We start from the raw sequence: 22,569 nt of genomic DNA on the forward strand, positions 1-22,569 counted from the left end.
CCTTGCTATGTGACTCGCTTCCCCATTTGATCCCAATTTAATCAATTTTACCTGAACAATTATACTTGTAACCTTATTGGCTGACCATAGTTTTGTCCCACCTCATGCCCACCTTGTAACTTCCCATTTTCCCCTACCCTGAACCCACCTCACCTCTTGGTTTCCCTCTATAAAATCCCTGGGAAAGACAAGGTCCTTGGCAACCCGCTCGGGTCCCTTCTGTCCCTCTCTTAGAGAGAAGCTTTCTTTCCCTCAATAAATATATTCTGCTCTTAAACTCCGCTGTTCCTAAAATTCATTCTTCAGTTTTATTTACTTATTTATTTTTGTCTTTTTCAGTCAGGATCTCACTATGCAGTTCAGGCTGGCCTTGAGCTCACTTCATAGCCCAGGCTGGCCTAGAACTCGAAAGATCCTCCTGCCTCAGCCTCCTGAGTGCTGGGATTACAGGCGTGTGCCACCACGCCTGGCAGAAACACCTCTTTAATTCAGCATGGACTCACTTTTATTTACTCAAGGCTTATATTCAATCAAAATTATCACTGTTTTTATTATTGGTACTTTAACTTTTCCAGAGTGGGCCAGTGTAAGCCCCTTCCAACAGGATCCAAAGTCTTTCACATGCCCTTTGGCCTTTCACAATTTTGTCACATGCTGGCAGACAATATTCTTTTAAATGAAAAGTTAAAAAGTTAGGGGCTGGGGATTTAGCTCAGTGGCACAGCACCTGCCTGGCAAGCACAAGGTCGTGAGTTCGATTCCCGGTACCAGAATAAAAAACAACAAAAAAGTTAGCCTTGGGCTGGGGATATAGCCCAGTGGCATAAGTGCCTGCCTGGCAAGCGCAAGGTCGTGACTTCAATCCCCAGTACCACAAAAAAAAAAAAAAAGTTAACCTAAAAAAGCCTACCGTTCAAGTTCTTATAGTCTGCAGAACATTAAAAATGGTCAAAAAATTCATATCTAATAAGACCACTACTGTTTTGGTTTTTGTTTTTTTGTCTGTTTTGTTTTGTTTTGTTTTGTTTTTTGAGACAGGCTCTTGCTAGGTAGTTCAGGCTGGCCTTGAGCTCACTTTGTAGCCCGAGCTGGTCTTGAACTCGAAACCATCCTCCTGCCTCAGCCTCCTAAGTGCTGGGATTACAAGCGTGCACCACCACACCTGGCAATAGCAATGTTTTATAGCACATGCTAAGCAAGTACTCAGCAGCGAACCCCACACACACCCAGCCCCAACATTACTTAATTTGTAAATAAGTGCAGTGAGTTTTGTGCATTCCAAGTCTCCTCAGAACAGAGTGATGACAACCTAAGTGACAGGAACAAAAATGAGCTCCTGCTCTGCAACATTTTATGCCCCTGGGCTAATCAGCTATGCCCATTTCAATCACTTCTTTCTACATAATCTAGTGATCCATTAACTTTCTAGGAAGAATCAAAGCAGTCTAGAAAAACTCCACCCACCAACCATTAAACTAAAGAATGACCCCACCTACTATGTTGCTGTCAGGCAAGTGTCAAGACTGAAAGGTAACCCTGCCCTCCACAAAAGTGATTTACAGCAGTGAGTCTCAAATTCTAATATGCACAAGAATCATCGGAGGGATTACAAAATGCGAACAAAATATAAATTCTGATCCAGCAGCTCTAGACTGGAGCCCAAGAATCTACAATTCTAAAACAGGACCAATGTTTGTGGATGACAATTGGAGCAGCAAAGGTTTACAGGGACTCAAAAGCTCAGAGGAAATTTTTGTTCTGAGTTGGAGATAGGTTCCAGGGCTAGTACTAATGTGTACATGCATAAGCAGATTTTGGGGGGTTTTTTTGTTGTTGTTGTTTTGTCCTTTTTGAGACAGGGTCTCGGTATGCAGTTCAGGTTGGCCTTGAGCTCACTTTGTAACCCAGGCTGGCCTCGAACTTGCAACAATCTTCCTGCCTCAGCCTCCCGAGTGCTGGGATTACGGGCGTGCACCACCACGCCTGGCTTCTTGCTATTTTTTTTTAAAAACACTGTAGCTTTCATACTTGCCAAAAGTTTTTATCCAATAGTTATTGGAGTATGTAGAAAATTAACCACCACTTCCACCTATATTTGAAGATTACCAGTTCCCAGCTGTAGCTGCAGTGAAAACATAACTTCCATGCATCTCCCCAAAGGCCAACATCATTTCAGGATACTACTAGCAATGACTCTCAAAACAAAAACACAGTAAAAAAAGAATAAACTGATTCGCCCCCAAATATCAAGAAAACAGTAAAGAAATCAGCTGCCAGTAGCTTCTCCCCTCCTCCTCAACCCCTACAAAAGCATCACTGTCTAGCGACACACACCGTGAGAACTGGACTCACCTTCACAGCATTGGCCTTCACCTGGGCCACCTGGGCCATTTTCTGCAGGTGCTGCAGCAGCACATCCTCTGTGAGGTCATTCTCAGGCAGAAAATACTGGTACACATCATACTGCAACCTCCACCTAAACTCCTGGCCCGTCCCAGCGTCACACGGCAGAGGAGGTGCGTCTCTAGAGCCAACCAAGGAAATAGAACATCAGTCTTGTGTGGTGCAAGTTCCATCTATAAAAAGGAACCAAAAAGCCCTAAATAAACCTTTTTTTTTTTTCATTGCTGGGGATAGAACTGAGGGCCTTGAGCATGCTAGGCAAGTGCTCCAGCGCTGTGCTACAGACCCAGCACTAATTTCAAACTTCTGCAGCAGCAATCCCTATTAAATAGGTTCCCTTCTGCAGAGGCATAAATGGCATTCTGGAGAAAAATATAACACTCCATCCGAACAAATGATGTTCTCTCCTACAATTCCTGCTTTGTGTAAGTGCCCAGGGTGTTGGCATTAGGAGGTAGAGCCTTTGAAAGGTAACTAGGTCATCAGCGTGGAGCGCTCACAAATGGAATTAGTGCCTTTATATGAAAGATCCCAGAGTGCTCTAAGTCCTACTTCTGTCTTACCAGGATACAAGGAGAAGTGTGCCTCACCGGAACCCAGCTGTCCTGGCATCCTCACTGTAGACTTCAGCGTCCAGAACTGTGAGATTAAACTTCATCAGCCATAACCCACCCACTCTATGGTACAAGCTGACCATTCTTAACTCAAAAATCTGAAACCTGACATGTACTCATATGATACTTGAAAAGCTTTCGATTCTGGATTTTCAGATTAGAGATGCTGAACTGGTAAAGTCTATGCAAATATTCCAAAATCCAAAACACTGAAATCTGAACATTAACCATTCCAGAAAAGAGATTCTGACTTAGCCTACGTTGTCCTGTAAGACACACAGAGAGGCAAGTTACATAACCAGTCACTCCCATGTGGTAGCCGTGTGCTTATGGGCAAGTCACTCCGCTAACCCTTAGAAAACCTCTGTACACAACAGCAATTGCCCTTTCTTCATAAAATTGTTAGGATTAAATGACATAGAACATGTAGCACTTAGTACTGTGAGATATGCAAGGAAACATTCAAATGTTATTCAACATGATCACTGCTATTAAAGTAGAAACTGAGGCAGGGTTTTAAATTAAAAATAATCCTTATAAAACATAAGGATGTTTCAGAACTAACAGATTCTTTCTATATTTAAGGTGCTTTATAAAAGCTAAGGTGGCCAGGTGTGTTGAGGCACACCTATAAGGCAGACACAGGAGGATCGCTGCAAGTTCAAGGCCAGCCTAGACTACAAAGCACGATCCTGCCTCAAAAAACCAAAACCAGTACCAAAACCAAAACAAAAGGTAAGATGCACTTCCAAGCTCCTAACAAGCTCGAATCTGGCTCTTCAAACAGAGAGTTCATAAACATGCTGGGGAGGGCCGGGGATATAGCTCTGGGCCAGGGATAGAGCTCTGCGGCACAAATGCCTGCCTGGCAAGTGCAAGGTCCTGAGTTCGATTCCCGATACCAGGAAAAAAACAAATAAACAAATAAAAAATAAACATACTATGGCAGAATATTAGCTATAAATGACAAATGTTAGCAATGAGTTTTAAATGATACTAATCCCTCAATTTTTAAAAATAATTCAATTTTACAACAGAGAACTATGGATTTGCTGAAGCTACACAAGAGTCATGAATGTTCTAAAAGCAATTTTAGGAGATGGGAGACAGTCATACCTTGCATAGCCCAGGTTTGCTGGGGCAAATTTGATAGTTGTTTCAAAGAAATTATACTCCAAATAAATGTTGGGATCAATATCTAAATCAAACTCCAAGTTACAGCCTCCAGGGATAGGATCTGGATGAAAAATAAGGAAGTTACTAAAGAAAGAATTCTTATATGTCCAAATCAAGCACAGAAGAAAAAAAAAAAACAGAACTTTAACAAGAAGTCCCCATAAAGAAGTTAAACATTAAACACAGAGCTTCTGCTCTGATACTATCTCATGAACTAAGGTTAAAGAGATAAAGCAGGGCATGGTGGTAAACGTCTGTAATCCCAGCACTCCAGAGGCTGAGGCAGGAGGATCCCTGTGAGTTTGAGACCAGCCTGGGCTACAGCGTGAGCTCAAGGCCAGCCTGAACTGCATAGTGAGACCCAGTCTCAAAAAGACAGGAAAAAAAAAATTTTAAAAATGAGAGAGATAAAGTTAGCTGAGAGTAAGCAAGGGACAGGAAGCCTTTTCTGTAAAGGGTCAGGCAGTGAGTATTTTAGGCTTTGCAAATCTGCGGGTCTCTCTGACAACCATCCAACCCTCCCCTTGTGGTGAAAGGCCACCATAGACAATATAGAAATGAATGGACATAGCTGTGTTTCAATAAAACTTTATGCACAAAGACAGGCAGCAAGGTGGATTTGGCTGGTGATCTCATTTGCCAATCTCTGCCCCACAGTTAAAAGCACTACAAGAGACAGAGATTCTTAAATCCGTATTCAAAAGTGGGTTTCGGGGGCTAGAGGAATACCCTGAAATTGTGTGCCAAATGTTGTCCACTTTTCACAGGTCTCTTTCAACAGAGAGACGGGGATCTCCTCAGCACTGGAACAGGGTGGGTATGCATAAAGGAGGAAATATAAAAGACTCAAGACGATTTTGGGAACAGCATTTGAATTTTAGTTTATATTAACACTATGGCTAAAAAAGCTCTTCTTGTTTTTCTTACTAGGAATCCTATTCATGACCTTAAAGGGTGGCAGAACTTAAAGAAGTCAAGTGACATTAGCTCAGCTCCACACAAAGCACCACACATAGTGTACTCAAGAGTAGAAGTTCACGGGGCTGGGGATTTAGCTCAGCGGCACAGCACCTGCCTGGCAAGCGCAAGGTCGTGAGTTCGGTTCCCGGTACCAAAAAAAAAAACCAAAAAAAAAAATTTAAAAAATAGTAGAAGTTGACAAAAGACCGAGGAATAAACCAATTTAATGATTTAGAAGACCACAACTTCACGCACTCAGCCATCCCGCCATTCCCACACTTGGGTCTCAGATTCCAGTCTTGGAATTCTGCTGGAGGGTTCTCCAGTGGAAATGCAACATGCACATATGTTTCAGTGGCATGTACAGTCTTCCTCAACACTTTGAGGTCTTTTATATTCTCCTTTTCCTGCACTTACAAACATCTGCCACGCTGCATTCCAGTGGGAGCTCCACAGTTTTATCATTTCTCTTCCTGCGCTGTCCTTGCTGGAAGCCTAAAGTCTGTGGCTTTTTATCAGGTAATTAACCACTAGTTACAGATAACATGTTTTCCCCACTCATTGTTCAATTTCCACTTATTGTACTACTTACTGCTCCCTTTCCTTCCTTCATTCCCGAACTTTAACAGTGGTGTGAATTCTCATCCCTCACCTCTACTGCTCAGTCATTGTCTCTGCTCTCTTCGATACTCTGTCACTAAAATGAGTCCCATCAAAGGCAGCCACTGACTCCTCCCTGCTCTACCATACGGACACTTCCGGTCACTTTTCTCTGCAGTGTACTATTCCCCACTCCTTCTGAAGGCAGGACCTCGGGGCTCTCCTATTCCAGGACTACTCCTCAGCCCTGCACTTCTCCCTCAGCAGTAAGTATCCACCAGAAACTTGCCTGACACACAGCAGGCACTAGGAAAGTACCTGCTATTCTTTTCCCTCCTAAATCCCTAAGCACTTGCCTGAGCAATCTCACTTACCGCCATGGCTTTCACTAAGAGCTATTTATTTGACTGTCTAATATCACTCCTCCCCTCCAGGCCTGTACTGGCCACTACGCAGTTTCATCCAGATGTCCCACAAGCCTCTTAGATTCATCATGTCCCAAAGTGAAGTCACCATCTTCTTCCCGCCCCGAGCAACCTCCAGCACCACAACACTGCTGTTCCTATGCTTATTTTGCATCAGTCTCTCTGGGCTTCCAAACAGGAAGCCTGCGCCCCTTTCTTATAACCCAGACACGGGTCACTCTGTCCTCCAAACATCTCCCTCCCGGCCCTCTTCTCCATGCCCCAGCCTGGGACTGTTCAGATCCTCGTTTCTCACTTTGAGCCCTCGAAGCTGTGCAGAGTCCAGGCTGTGCTGTGCCTTCTCCAGCCGCACGCCCTCACTGCTTCTAGAGCTAGCTTTCTAAGAGATGAAATGCACCGCATTACGCCTCAACCTAAAATCCCCTCCGAGTGATTCCTTAGAACAGGCCTCAGGACAGAGCGCACACCGCAAACTGCGCACAAGGCCCTCACATCCGGGCTCCAGCCAGACACATGTTCACCGTTCCCCAGACACTGCTCCCCTCTTCCGCACACTATGCTTACTGCGTCCTCTGCCTAGGGTAATTACTAAAATGTTACGGACTCTGTCACGGCTTTTCCTTAAATGTATTTGAGTGAATAAACCTGAGCTCCAACGACGATGCCTATTTTCGGACTCCCTGGCTATAAAAACATTTCTGACTGAATATATTACACTTGTAACAAACAACCTGAATAGGATGACTTCTCTCCCATTTCCACAAACATATCCCACGGTCCACAGAGCGTTAACAGGGAGGCAAAGACAGAAAGGTTACCTCTTTCCGAGTAGGAGAGCGGAATGGCCACGCTTTGGACGGGCTTTGCATCGACAGACTCCAGGTACCAAGTGCACACGCTCTGCTCTGGTCTCAGAATGGAAACCAGTCCTTTGTCACTGCCCGTTCCTGAAGTACCGGGACGGACAGTCTGCAATTACCAACGAAAGCCATCAGGAACAGGGAACGGAGCCGAACACGGGCGTCACAGAGGTAATCAGGAACTCATGTCCTGTTCCAAATTATCTCAAAACAAAAAGGGAGAGGAGACCAGAACTTCCTTCCATAATTAAAGAACTCTTTCATCCCCAGGTTCACACGGCTACACCTACACACGGGAGACCTCTTTAAAGTGTGTTACTGTCTTAGTCAGTTTGGGTTGCTATGACAAAGTAGTGTAAATTAGGTGATGGATGAGCAATAAAAATTTATTTCTTACATTTCTGGAGGCTGTAAGTCTGAGCTCAGCCCAGCATGGTCAGGTTCAGGGGAGGGTCATCTTCCAGGCTGCACACGGCCAACTTCTAGCTATATATATTCTCATGTGGCAGAGGGGACAGGGAGCTGGGGGGGGACACTAATTTTATAAAGGCAGAGTTCTCGTGACCTAACACCTCCTACAGACCCACTTCCTAACACCAAGACATTGCGTGAGGGGCGGGGCTGGGGCAGGGCACATACAGTGCACAGCAATGATCTTTGGTCAGGAATTGCATAGGAGAATCTCTCCAGCATTTCAATTCACCTGCATTAAGATTTACTATGGCGTGTACTGGAGCTAAGACAAAGCCGTGAACCCAGGGCTCAAAGGCTTCACACACTGGGTAGAAAGCTTTACTGAGTCATTATAACAGACATTATTTGATAGGTTTTGATACATGTAGACACCTATGAAACCATCCGCAATTCAAGACAGTGAATATATGCATCATCCCAAGAAGTTTCTTGCGCCCCTTCCTAATCCTTCATCGTGCTCCTCCCTTCTAGAAGCCCCCATGCCCAGCGGTGCTGAAAGCTTCCTCAGTAATAAAGTGCTAAGCTAAGCGGTCATAGACTCAGTGTTCTTGTAAAGCTAAGAAAGTGCAAAGAGGAAGCGACTGATCAGTTTCAATCTGACAAGCATTAAGTGAGAACGGATCACCTACAGGGTTAACAGCTTCAGAGAACAAACTATCATGATGACTCAAAAGGAAAGGAAGAAAAAAACAGTGCCACACTACATCAGGAAGGACACAGGAAACAGAAACAACTGTCTTCACGAAGACAGCTCACTTGCAGAGCCACGTGCAGGCTGGTCATCATCTACGCAGGGCAAATAGCGGGAACCAAAGACGGCCCAAGGAATGAAATCTGGGAGAGATAGGAAGCCAAGACCCCTGCTGCGTGGAGATCAAGGCCCGAGATGTTATTCACCCACGCCTCTTCTGTCACTTACGCATCATGCTCACATCTCCTTATGGGTTTTCTGACATAGAGACAGGCACTGTGAAAGATTTATATGATCTAAAGAGAAATCAGGGATTGTAGCTCAGCGGCACAAGCGCCTGCCTGGCAAGCACAAGGTCCTGAGTTTGATTCTCAGTACCAAAAAAAAAAAAAAAAAAAGAAAGAAATAGGCACTTTATTGAGCTATTGTGAGAATTAACTATATGGAAAGCTGAATACAAAGATTCTGAACAAGGACTGAAGGGTCCCACTGAGTTACCAGACATCCCCTGAGATTATACATACACAGGTCACTGTGAAATTACAGCTTTTCCTGGGAAAGAATCTCTTGATTTGGGCAGGCTCTGGCCTCAGGAGCTTTAGAAGCAGGAGCTTAGCACACAGCAAGCATTGAATTATGTAAATGCCTTTGTCCACATCCTCTCTCTTATCTTCATGGATGTCAGTGAAATCTTATTTGTGACAACACGGATGAGACTGGGGACACTATATTCAGTGAAATAAGTCAGGCACAGAAGCAAGTACCACATAATTTCACCCCTATGCAGAATCTACAAAAAAATGCTAATACAAAAGTTGGGGGAACCAGGCATGGTGGCACACACCTGTAATCTCAGCACTCAGGAGGCTGAGGCAGGAGGATCATTGTGAGTTCAAACCCAGCCTGGGCTACAAAGGGAGCTCAAGGCCAGCCTGAATTGCAGAGTGAGACCCTGTCTCAGACACACACACACACACACACACACACACACACACACCCAAAAAAGTTGGGAGCTGCTAGGTGGGTACCAGAGGTCAAGGAGAGTAGGGGGAAGGGTGGGGAGAGGCTGACCCATCGGGGCTGGGTTATAGTGAGGTGGCAGCAAGAAGTTCTGGTGCTGTCGCATAGTAGGTGACCATAGATAACATCATGTACTGCTTTCAAAAAGCTAGGAGTGTCAATGTTTTCACCATGAAGAAAAGATAAATCTTCGAGGAGGCAGACATACTCAGCCAGATTTCAACATTGCACAATTAATACCTCTGTTGAACCCCCACACAGGTACACCATGCATATGTATAATTCTGTTTTTATGAATTGGTTAAAATAAATTTAAACTTATCATTAAAAATACATATTGTCTTTGCTGTGATGTCATAAGAAGGAAATCATTATTTGCTAATCAAAACACTTTTAATTATATAGGAAGATCACCTCAAAACAATTTTTTTAAATACAACTAGCAAAACAAAGGGGGATGGGCTCAGGGCCAGACGCCTGTAATCCCAGCTACTTGGGAGGCTGAGGCAGGAGGATCACAAGCAAGCTCAAGGCCAGCCAGGACAACCTAGTGAGATCCCACCTCAAAATAAAACATAAAAAGGGGTGGGGATGTAGCTCAATGGTAGAATACCTCTGGGTTGGATCCCTAATACTAAAACAAAATAATAAAAGACATCATTTTTGTCTCATTTTACTATGTCTCCTATAAAAGAACCTGAACAGGAGGTTTATTTTTTGAATTTCATACCAGAACAAAAACTTAGCCTCTCTTGATGAACAGGGATACTTCTTCCTGTCCAAGAAAGTTAGGAAATTTACTATGCTTTATTCTGCTGTGGCTACCAAGAACTCTGGCAAAATCAAAGGGTTACAGATACTGTTCTCTCTTACATCTGGCATCATTTACTCTTCTTTCTTTGTTCTCGGTCAAACCCTTCCATTTCTAGTTTATCAACTACCTTACACGCGCATGCGCGCGCACACACACACACACACACACATACACACACACACACACACCTTTCCCTTCTTTAAGTCTTTTTAAAATTTCTTTTGTTTATATACACAATTTTAAAACCTTCACGGTAAGGTTAAGAAAGCAGGAATGAAAAAATCCAAAATATTTAGCAGGAAAGAAAGTTGGACGAGTGCCTGTAGACCTACACATGAGTTGCACTGAGATAGCTTTGTTTACCAATATCAGACTATTATAGGATGGGCTTAGATCAAATAAAAAAGTATAATTTCATGGTCAGTGAAACCCATTCATTAGTGTAAAGAATCATATAGGCTAAATATAAAGAGATTTGTAAAAGTCTAACAGTCTAGTAGACTTTTACAAATACATGGCAGATCCTTTATAGCTAAAGTAATCCAAAGCATTTAAAAAACTTTCCAGAGGCCAGAGATATAGTTCAGCAGCACAATGCCTGCCTGGCAAGCCTGAGGTACTGAGTTTGATTCCAGGTATCAACAAAACTAAACAAATAAACAAAAAACTTTCCAATCTGAGGCTCCCTTTAAAGAGTTAGTGACGACAACTATCTAATAGCATCCTTAACCATGCTAGATAGGACTGGGATGAATTGAGTGTTATAAACGCTTTATTTGCATGTGCTCCAAAGAATAAGGCTGATCCCAAGGGTTTCTTAATAAACTATAGTACTAAATAGCTGGACAACAATAGGAACACATTACAATGTATTCTCAGGTAAAAATCATTAAGGACCCACTGGAGTAAGAAAATGAAAAAGTGAGAAGTCATGAGGAAAACAAGGCAGGGAGTTACACAGGGCCCCTCTCCCAAGACTTGGCTTTCCATCTCTGAGGCACAGGCCGCCACACTCGAAAAAGGCCTGAGGTCCGCACCTTGCCCACTCTCAGTCACTAACCTGACAAGATTCAACGTTGACTTTTTCTAAACACTTAAGACACAAAATTAAACATCAAATTCTAGTGCTTACACTAAACACAAGACCCAAACAGATGAAATGATTCTTTTTTGCTGAAATAATTCTTTGTACTTACCCTCGAGTAAGAAACTGTGGTATTCTGATACTGCGAGTGTATCTGGAATATGAGAAAAGTCACATTGCTTGAAATATGATGCAAAATGGCTTCCTGCGGAAAAGGTTTGTTGAGCTGGAAGTATCTAAATTTCCCAACAGAAAATTCAAGAAAACCTACAATGGGAGAAAGTTTTCATTATAAGACTGTATCTCTAACATCAATTTGTAAAAATCCTATTTATAAACAGAATGCTGCTTTCCCCCTCAGAAAAACTCCTTGAGGAAAATACCATGATTGCCTCTATGTCACTGATGAAGACATGGCGGCCTACAGGCAGAACAGAGGCTGGGGACGTTGCTGAGTGACAGAGTGAGCTGGACGCCCTGGGTTCAAGCAGCATTACAGGGGAGGGAGGTCTCAGGGTCACTCAGCTAGAAAATGGTAGTACTGAGGGTTAAAGTGGAAAAAAATGCGTTTCAAAAGATGTGAACACTACTAAGTGCTGAGGATGGGCTCTCAGACCCCAGAAAAGTTTCCCCGTTTGGTAAGGGAATAACAATTCTCTCCAGAACACAGTGCCTGGGTTTAGGATAAAGAACCCTCTGGCTGGTGCCATGGTGAATGTGCTAGAAATAAAGAATGGTATCATCTAGTGAATGCTGAAGTCTGAAGAGACACAGGTAACTTCATTTTAGAGCCAAAGTTTACAGTTTTAGGCAATTTACCAAATTGCCTGAGGCCTCCGTTTTTCTTATCTTTCAAATGAGGATTGTATTACCTAACTTGCAAAAGCAGGTACCATCAACATTGGCAAATACGTTTGATGCGTGCCCACACCACACACTTCACACACAGTTGTGAACCACAGGCTTTTTGGGAAAAGGGGCTTTTTTTAGCCAGGCATAGCGGTACACACCTATAATCCCAGCACTCTGGGAAGCTGAGGCAGGAGGATCACAAGTTCGAGCCCAGCCTGGCACTGTTGCCAGACCTTGTCTCAAAATTTTAAAATGGGATGGGGATGTAGCTCAGTACAAAGGCCCTGGGTTCAATCCCTTACGCTACCCTAGCTCACTCTGTCCCTGGTTTTGTGTGTTGTGTTCTTTTCCTAGCTGTATACTGGTTTTTTCTTTTTCCAATCTAATTCTCAGATACCCCACCAAAGGAAGCTGCTTTTACTTCTGTGTGGTCCTGGATTCACACCTCCCCTCCAACCCTCTACTCAGAATATCTCTGTAAAAATGGCAGAAGAGCATTACACAGAAAATAGAAAAAAAAAAACAACAACAACAAAAAAAAAAAAAACAGAAAAAAGCTACTTACATTTAATATAAATGAAAAGGAGTTGACAAGAAAAAGATTATAATTCATCAGAGTCTCATAATAGAACTATCATGCCTTATTTTAGAAAGAAATAAATCAGTGGGTGGTTATAAAAACAAAATAAAATGAAAACAACACTCCCAACACTAAATAACACATTCTTATTTACCACTATCCAAGAAGGCCACTTTTCAATGTGTTTTTTCCTAAATTCAAATATTCCATCTGAACAATTAAAAACAAAACAAAAAACTACCAAAAAAAGTCTACCTGTATAAGGAACCCCCAAAAATACATACAAATTGTGCTAAGACTAGAAAACTGACTAGTCGCTATAGAGTCCTCCAAACTCTACAATGATATAGTACTCTAAGCTTTTGAAAAATTGATGAAAGAAGAAAAGATTATCTGTGATTACAATTTAATTGTCAAAAGTTAATAGAAAATTCTGAAATAGTGTAGCAACGACAGCTGGAGATGCCACGTATTTATATAACCACAAAGGCATCTCACATTTTATATGGACAAGCTCCAACTGGAATAGAGATAAAGCATTTCTATAAAACACAGAGATCCCAGTAGGGAAGGCTGGAAAATATAGGGGGCCTCTGTGGGGTTTTTTTAAGGCAAACAACAGCCACAAAAAAACCTACATTTTTACATTTTCCAGGCAGTCCCATCATTACGATTATTTCATTAGAAAACCAAACTATATAAAAAACTAAATGAATCGCAGTAAGTGGCACTAAAAATGCTTCTAATATTGCACTTTAATTTTGGTTTCTTCTATTTTCTGTCTTCCAAGTGTTAAAAATATTCTTTCCGGTTTGTCAGACGAAGCAGCATTCATCCATTTTCCTAGCATCTAAATGGACCCCGATCCTCGTACAATCCAAAGCCTCTGGCTCATTTAGTGTCCTGCTTTTTCTAGATTCACTTTTTTCCCCTCATTTTTCCCCATCAGGCAAGTATTTGTGAAGCATTTATAAAATAATCACTGGCTGTTGGGCACTGCGACCAAAACTAGGACTAGCAAACTCAAAAAGGGGATCTGAGACTGTCGTCATTAGCATTTAGATTTGCCCTTCGACGTAATTTTAGAAAATGTTTTGATAATCCTTAGGTCTGTCTCCCAAGACACGGACTTGGAACCTGAACAGTACACAGAGCTCTGTGATGCCCTGGCACACACGCTGCCATCGCTAGAGAAGCTCCAGTGGCAAACCTTCCTCAGCCTTTCTCTAACCCACCACCCCTGGGCGAGGCTGAATCAGCACTCACAAATACCAAAACCTTAGGACAGCGAGAAAACACAAAACCACGGAAAGTAAAATAGGTCATTAAACAACTAGTGGCTGGATGACTTATTAAAGTGGCTGGTATTAAAAGCAGGTATCTCTGCAAGTATAGGATGTGTATTTTCTTTTCTCTACCTCTTTACTTCTGTTTTAAATTTCTCTAGAGATCATGATGCGTTATAAGAAAGAAATGTCAGCCGGGCGTGGTAGCGCCCACCAGTTATCCCAGCACTCGGGAGGCTGAGGCAGGAGGATCGTAGCCTGGGCTACAAAGTGAGCTCAGGACCATCTTGAACTGCATAGTGAGACCCTGTCTCAGAAAGACCAAAAAAAAAAGAAAGAAAGAAAGAAAAGAAATGTCATGATTTGAAAAAAGCCTCCATTCCTGATGGCACTCTAAGTATGAACTCTTCTTTGACTCTACATTTTATATTCTTTAAAAAAGGGTTCCCTAGAACAGACAGACAGACAGACAGACAGACACAGACACAGACAGAGAGAGACAGACAATAAGCAAAATGGGGACATGGAGACAGCACCTGTCATTTGTTTTCCCTCTAAAATAATAATATTGTTCTAAACAGTCTATAATCCTCCTAATAAAAAGTTACAACATGCAGAGAAGGGCCAGGGATATAGCTCAGCGGCATAAGCGCTTGCCTGGCAAGCCTGAGGTCATGAGTTCAATTCCCAGTACCAAAAAAAGAAAAAACAAAAAAAACATGCAGAGAAAATATATTCCAACAGCAAGTATTATGTGCAGAAATTCTCACTGTGGACAGCTTGGTACACAGTCGGCCCTCAGTATCCATGGAAGAGTCTGGGACCCTGAAAAATTCAAAGTCCGCCATTCTCCAGGCCCCACTATCAAACAGGGCCGTATTCTATGTGACATATACATATCCTCCCATACACTTTAAAACATACTGTGAACCACGTCCATGCCTAATACAATAGAAATGCTATGCAAATAGTTGTTATACTGTATTGCTCAGGAGTAAAGATGAGAAAAAAAAAGTCTGTACATATTCAGCACACAGTTTTTTCTAATTATTTTTTATTTGGTTGAATCTGTCGATACAGAACCCATGGGTATGAGGGCCAACTCTGTCTTTTCGGATTTGGGCAGATATCAACATGCTTATTTTCATTTATGTGGAAGAAGAAAGACATAAATGTTTGGCTTAGCCCATGTCACAGGTCTTGGATACCTTTCCATAACAATACTGATAAATCAGGGGCTGAAGGTTTAGCTCAGTGGTAGAACCCTTGCCTAGCCTGTGTGAGGTCCTGGGTATCCCTAGCACTTCAAGGAAAAAAAAAAAAACTCTAACTTCGTCATTTAAAAGCTATGTCATGTTCTATTCAGCTGCACAATTATTCAACCAACCCTCCAGTCATGAAAATAAAGGCTGTTATTGTACTCTGAATAAGAAATTAATAAGAAGCTAGTTCTGATAGAAAGCATGTATGTCAGGCACCAATGTGAGCTTTTTGCTGTGGCAGCATAAGACATGGGCTTTGATATTCAATCGCTAAACTGTATAAGAAGACTTGTTCCAGTCTAAGAAATTCAGAAATGAAAATGAACAGCTCAGGTGAAAACACTTAATGATCAAACTCAAAACATTTACGCTGCAGTTTCTGCTTCTGACATTTTCTTCAAGAAGTATAATGAGCATTTCAGGAATGGTTAGGACTTTGATGTATTACTTCCTGGACTTCTGGAAAGCTCCAGGAAGATGAGGTCTCTCTAACCCTTGCCCCTCATATGCCTGTAGCAGGAAGCATGCAGAAGCCAGATAATAAAAGGGAGAGACATGGATGCCTATTTAAAGCGTGGTCACATGACAAGATAAGTCAGAGGTGTTAAGAGCAGATATCTCCAAGGGTGTATTCTAAATTATTTTTTTCTTTACATTAGGTTTTTCCTTATTTTTCAAATTTTCCTTAATGATAAAAGATGTTCTTATCAATAAATTGCAATATATCCTGACAATATATTATAGCCATTTGGAGATGATTTTTCTTTTTTTTTTTGTACTGGGAATCGGAACTCAGGACCTTAGGCTTGCTAGGCAGGCACTTGTGCCGCTGAACTATATATCCCCAGCCTGGAGATGATTTTTTTAAAAATACTGCTGCCAGAAACCCTCTCCAGAGCAGTTATATCAAAATCCTGAGGGTGTGATCCAGGTATCCATTTAAAAATAAGCATTCATTAAAATAGTATTCAGAGAAGTACACCAAGTAAGTTCAAAGGAAAACGCTCCTAAAATAATTATCTGAGTCAAGAAACACCATTTAAGGACACCTCTTCGCTCTTCTAACCACCATCCCTCCCTCCCTAAAAGGAACCATGATCCCAGCTACAAACACAGAAATTTTGCTTTCAGAGTTTTAATAAGTGCGGTTTGCAGGCTGAGTTCTATCGTGTCCAGCTTTTTAAAAATCAACATTTTATTTGTAAAATCATTCTCGTCTTAAGGAAACCATACTACTTAATAAACTAATGTACCACAGCACATTTCTCTGTTCTATTGTGCGTGAACACCTGGATTTCTAGTTGAGTTATCATAAAGAACTGCGATCATTTTTGTACATGTCTTTTGGTGTGTGTATATATACACTTCTATGGGGTAGAACTTCTGAGTAGAATTATCAGCAAGCCTGTCAGCCTCTTAAATAAACAGGACGACAGAGGTGTGCTGCCACAAGTGGCAGAAGTTTGTTTGATGACTGATTTATTTGAAGAGGTGTTTTTTGTTTTGGTTTTTTTTTCTGAGACAGGGTTTCACTATGTAGCCCAGGCCGGCCTTGAACTCACTGTAGTGATCCTCCTGCCTTGGCCTCCAAAGTGCTGAGATTACAGGTGTGTGGTTCCATGTCCACTTTAGAAGTTCCAATTTTTGAGCTCAAGGCCTGCCTGAACTGCATAGCAAGACCCTGTCTCATAAAGACAAAAAAAAAAAATTATATAAAATAGAAGTTCCTATTTTAAAAAGATCAGTTTCTCGGGGCTGGGGAGTTAGCTCAGTGGCACAGCGCCTGCCTGGCAGGCGCACGGTTGTAAGTTCGATTCCTGGTACTGGAAAAAAACAAAAAAAAAAAAAAAAAAAGATCAGTTTCTCAAGCTTTTCCTCTATGATTAGTCCTTTTCAGTGTCTATTTATTTATTTATTCATTTATTTATTTAGGGTACTGGGGATTGAATTTAAGGTCTTTGCACTGAACAACTTCCCAGTCCTTAGGGACTTGTTGCCTTGGTTCTCCTCAAATTTGCAATCCTCCTGCCTCAGTCTCTCAGAGCACCCAGATGACAGGTGCGCACCACCACCTTTGGCTTTCTGTTTTTTTTTAGGGGGAGTGGGGATATGAGACAGGGTTTCACTGTGTAGTTCAGGCTGGCCTTGAACTCACTACGTATCCTAAGCTGGCCTCAAATTCACATTGATCCTCCTGCCTCAGCCTCCCGAGTGCTGGGATTACAAGAGTGCACCACCATGCCCAGCTGTCTGTATCATTTTAAAGAAATTTTTTCAACATATTCCAAGATCATGAAGATTCACTCCCATCTTAACTTCTGAAGTTTGTTTTCTCTTTCACAGTTAGGTCTCAAATCAACCAGATTTTGATGCATGGTATGAAACGGGGCTAATTTTTCATATAAAACTACTTGAAATACCAACTCTCCTTAAAAATATACTGTTGAGCCAGGCGTGGTAGGGCACGCCTATAATCCCAGCACACGGGAGGCTGAGGCAGCAGGATTGTTGTGAGTTTGAGGCCAGCCTGGACTACAGAGTTCAAGATCAGCCTGAACTGCATAGTGAGACCCTGTCTCAAAAAGACCAAAAAAAAAAAAAAAAAACAAAACAACTAAAACTTAAAAAATAAAGAAATGAAAATATGCTCTTGTCAGGCAAAATAGTGCTACTCAGGAGGCTGAGGTAGTAGCATCACAAATGTAAGACCAGCATGAGTAACTCTGCAAGCTCCTGTCTGAAAATAAAAAAATGAAAAGGGACAGAGGCATAAGTTAGTGCTCCCTGTGTCCACTACCCAATACTACAAAAAACTCCAAAAGACTAGTTCCCTGCAGTTCCAACTTTCACATAAATCAAATGAACAAACATGTATGTGTCTGGATTCTCCACTGGGCTCCACTGGCTTATCTGTTAGTCCTAACACCACTATTTTATAGTGTTATATATATTATATTTTAATTATTTATATTATATTTAATTATTTATACTCTATAATATATTTATATTATAGTTAATATAAATATATTTATATATTTAATACAACTACTATATTTTAATTCCTGTTGAAACTTTATTCTTCCTCTCCAAAACTGCCTCAAATATTTTTATCCCTTTTATTTCCATATAAATTTGTAAATCAGCTGGCCAATATTCACACACAGAAAAAGCCTGCAGGGAATCTGATTGGGATGGCATTATCTACACAATTTAGGGAGAAATGATACCTTTAAAACAAAATTGTCCCAATATACATATGTGAAATGTTCCTCTATTTAGTTTCTTGATTTCTCTCAAGAACACTGTAGCATTATCTCTGTAAAGGGTCTCCACTCATCCAGGTATTATCACTAAATATTTAACATAGCCGGGTGTGGTGGTGCACACCTATAATCCCAGCACTTGGGAGGCTGAGGCAGGAGGATCATTGTGAGTTCGAGACCAGGAGTTCAAGGTCAGCCTGAACTGCATAATGAAACCCTGTCTCAGAAAGATAAAGAGAACTAAGACAATAAATAGTTAACATACCTTTGTGCTATTGGAAATTTATTTTTTCTTTTAAATTTCAATCTCTAGCTTTTGCCCTACCAATATAACTTCTTGTAAATGTTCTGCAGGTGGTTTAATGTTCAGCCAGGAGGAGTAATTCCAACCACAGTGATGAATAAAGGAAGGATAAATATATTTTCCCCTATTCTTATCTCTAACCTAACCTCTGTGTGACAATCTTTTGGCAGTGTCACCTTGGCAGCCCAACAGCTATTTCACAATTTTTATAGAAGGCTGAAGTTTTACCAAACTACTTGTGGTTTCACTCCAGGCTGTGCAGGGCTTTGTCATATTTAGTACTCCGGTGCCTGGCACGGTACCAATCACCTAGACGGCACACAATGAACATTTGTTGGATGATGACTGAACTGTGTGACCACAGGCAAGTAACTTATTTATTTTGTTTTGGGGGGCTGGGGATTTAACTCAGCGGCAAAGCACCTGCCTGGCAAGTGCAAGGTCGTGAGTTCGGTTCCCGGTACCGGAGAAAAACCAAAAAAAAAGAAACAACAACAACTATTTTGTTTGGGCTTCAGTTTTCTTATAGGAGAATGAGGCAGCTGTGCTGTGTCAATCAGGTGGCTGCTGAAACATTTTCAAACAAATGGGAAAATTGTTTTCAAGCTGTCCAGTGCTACGCAGTAAAGTGCCATTAACCTCCATCCATGTACCAATGCCGCAAAGACTCACCTCCTCAGGTTAAAAGGAAAAATAAAAAATAAAAAAGCCAGCTGTTCTCAGATCGGCCCTACAGACAAACTACTGGGGAGAGGCTGACTAACACATCCAAGGCATTCACAGAAATGCCCAGCACATCTTCAGCATCAAGTTGAAAAGGAGGCTTCCACAGGCTCACAGTGAAGGACGCTGAAAACCAAAACGACTTTTACAGTACAGCTGGACAGAAGCTGCATTTAATGTCTACCCATGAAAACAGACTTGGCAAAAGAAGACAGGCACTCAGAACATCTCCTGCAGAAGTTAACAAGAATTTAACTTCACCTCCAAGCCATCTGGAAAAGGATTCATGGGAAGCATTTTATGAGGCATAAATGAGATCTCATGACTGAGGGAGTGGGAAGACAGCACATCAGACGGGAATGGCCAACACCAACCAAGATGGCGCCCGCACACCGTACTTCTCTAAGAAGGGCGGCTCTACTTTTCTGCCAACATGTGCTTTTGCCATCTGAATAGAAGGGGACTCTTTCCTGTTTATCATGCACATCTTCTAGTCTTACCCAGGGTCACTTTTTCCTTTCAATAATTCCATTCTAAAAAGAGCCATCCAATTCTAATTTTTTCTTTCTTTTCTTTTTCTTTCCCAATTAGATCCCTATCTGGCAGCCTTAAAACGTTCCACCTTTTCCATTTTCACCAAAATGTACCTCACATGCTGTCTACTGTGTGTGCGTCAACACAATAACGAAATTCTGGGAGAGATCTGTCAAAGCTCAGTCTTCACAATTCTCTCCAGATGGAAGATTAAAAACAAAAATGGTTCAACTACTTGAGCTGGCTGGCATTCCGGCAGCCCCTTCCAATCAATTTCTCATTTTTATCTTCTTAGGAACTTTCATTAGCCCTAAAATTTAAATGGGAACACAACAATGAATACACAATTTCTCACTTTTTTTACATGCAATACTGGGGATTGAACCCAGGAAGTGCTGGATTACATCTTTTTATTTTGAAACAGGGTCTCACTCAGCTACCCAGGTTGAGCTAGAACTTGCAATCCTCCTGTCTCAGCCTTCTGAGTAGGTCGGATTATAGCATGCTGGCTCTCACATACTGTGGAAAGAAGGCAATCACTTGCAACTAACGGTGCAAGTGGCTTGCTGCCTTACTTAACATACACCCACGGAAGGGCCCCAACGACATTCCACTCAACTCCCAAACTAGGTGATTCCATGTGAGTTACTGGATATGAACCTAAAACAATCATGAAAGATGGTAAGGGGAATGGAAAAATGGGACTCCAAGAAAAAGAATAACTATTTTAAAGTACGGATCATCACCCGTGCCCACCTGGTAAGAGGCAGCAGTCTCCTGTGACATTCTAGAACTCAGTCTGTCACTTTCCAAGGTTCATTTAGCATTTGAGTCACTATTCAAGTTGTGCACATCAATTTATTCTGTTCCAGATGAAGAAATCCTTATAAATTATACCAGTCACTCACGTCCTGCAGTTTGTACCATTATCAGAATCCTCAACAGCTACACGAGTATTTTACAAGAGGATAATGCAAGCCTTGAACTGTTTCTTAATTTCTGTACTGATTTTTATCTGAAAGATGTAGAGAATATCTGCCTTTACTATCACTTAGCAGTAAAGTTCCCACATATTGTCCCTCTCCTGCACAGAAAAATACTAATGCAAGGCCAAAAACAATTTTTTTAATTGCTGGGGAAATATCAGTGCTGAAATCAAAGAAAAGAAGCAAGAACTAGTACCTGAAAAAATATGAAATGTCTCAAGTGATTACTCTTATTTCTCAACTTTCAGGTAAAAAAAAAATTCTAGATATTAAATACTTAAAGCACCAAGGTGGAAATAAAAAGGTCTGGATCCCAGCCCTCCTGATTCAGGGGTTAGCCTGGATCAACCACAAACCCGGTCTTCGACTTCCTCCCCTGTTAAAATGCATGTTAGCTCCGTATGTTGCGCATAAGGCTATCTTGAGGGATGAGGATTCATAGGAGAATGAAATAGAAAGCACCATGCTATGCTAGATAGTCTCATTAAAAGCCAGCTCTGGGGAAGCAGAACGGAACCACGAAATTCACACGAAGACCACCTGCATTCAAACCCTATCTGCACACTTTCGAGCTGCTCGTTTGTGTAACGAGTGTTTCAGGTCTCGGTTTTGCCCTCTGCCAAGCGAGAGAATGTTCATGATCTCCTGGACTTGTGCGGATTAAAGAACACTGCACATGAGAGGCACTGGGTATATTCAGCGGTGGATGTTAGTGCCCTATCATAAAGCAGGTTTTTCTGTAAAAATTATAATAATAATAATTATTACTATTTTCCTTTTCAAATTTGGCGTTAGTTCTATGTAAGGATCCTGGGATTCTGCTTCTGTTTGCACAAAAGCTTTTCAGTGATAAGCCTTAAGAAATACAATCCCATTATTCAGAAACTACCGTTTCAGAGCTGTAATTTGTCTCCCAAGCTCAAAACAAAACCCAGAATATGCTTCACTCCACGGAAAAGCACATGATTTCCAGCCTGGCACAACTTGGGCTTTTTACATTTCACGCTAACAAACCACGAGCTGTTAGGAACACGCTTCCACCAAGCACATGACCCCACAATCTGAAGTCCCACTCTGAGTTCGTTTTTCGTCTCACGCTCTGCAGAACATCGCCTATTTGAAAAGCACCTAGATTTCTGGAGGCTAAAAGCCTGCCTCACTTGCACAGCCGTGGATCATCAATCACCGCTTCTGTCCAGAAGCGGAGGCGATCCTCCTGGGAGCAAGGGAGCGGTTCGCGTGTGCAATTAAAGCCACCAACATGGCTGCTCCCAGCGGGAGGTAATAATGCTACTTATCTCTTCCCGTTTCCCCAGCCTAAATTAAGAGGTTGACAGGAAGGCCTCCTGAACAGCAGGAGTTTCCACCGCAGGAAGGACTGCGCTGCATTCCTGCAGGTCGCTTTTCAACTCACCACCCGGCGCGCACCACCTCTCCTGCTAGGTGGAAAGACCCCAGGTGGGTTGTGACCTTTCACCTGGGGTTGCAGGAGCCAGGCACCCCCCTCCCACACACACACCTTACCCTGGCTGGAGTTCCCGATCGTCTCAGCCCCGCCGGCCCCCACGCGACCCGACACCAGCAGGGCCAGGAGCAGCAGCCGCAGGAGCCCCATCGCCGCCTGGGCCGGCCGGGCCCGCGCTCAGGTCTGGAGGGGC

At 42.1% G+C, this 22,569-nt stretch overlaps 1 protein-coding gene across 2 annotated transcripts in view; it reads right to left on the reverse strand.

The window, feature by feature from the left end:
• Tm7sf3 (transmembrane 7 superfamily member 3) overlaps positions 1 to 22,569 on the reverse strand; it is a 42,755-nt gene extending 20,186 nt beyond the window's left edge. For both annotated transcript variants that reach the window (XM_005379116.2, XM_005379117.2), the window contains exons 1-5: positions 22,436 to 22,569; positions 11,234 to 11,388; positions 6,997 to 7,147; positions 4,134 to 4,254; positions 2,353 to 2,524 (exon numbers count right to left, since the gene is read on the reverse strand). In XM_005379116.2, the coding sequence (XP_005379173.1) occupies positions 2,353 to 2,524; positions 4,134 to 4,254; positions 6,997 to 7,147; positions 11,234 to 11,388; positions 22,436 to 22,526 (690 nt within the window). In that variant the 5' untranslated portion in view covers positions 22,527 to 22,569. The remainder of the gene's footprint in view (positions 1 to 2,352; positions 2,525 to 4,133; positions 4,255 to 6,996; positions 7,148 to 11,233; positions 11,389 to 22,435) is intronic.

The sequence above is a fragment of the Chinchilla lanigera genome, unplaced genomic scaffold (genome assembly GCF_000276665.1).
Source record: "Chinchilla lanigera isolate Chin_1 unplaced genomic scaffold, ChiLan1.0 scaffold00012, whole genome shotgun sequence".
Classification (NCBI taxonomy): domain Eukaryota; kingdom Metazoa; phylum Chordata; class Mammalia; order Rodentia; family Chinchillidae; genus Chinchilla; species Chinchilla lanigera.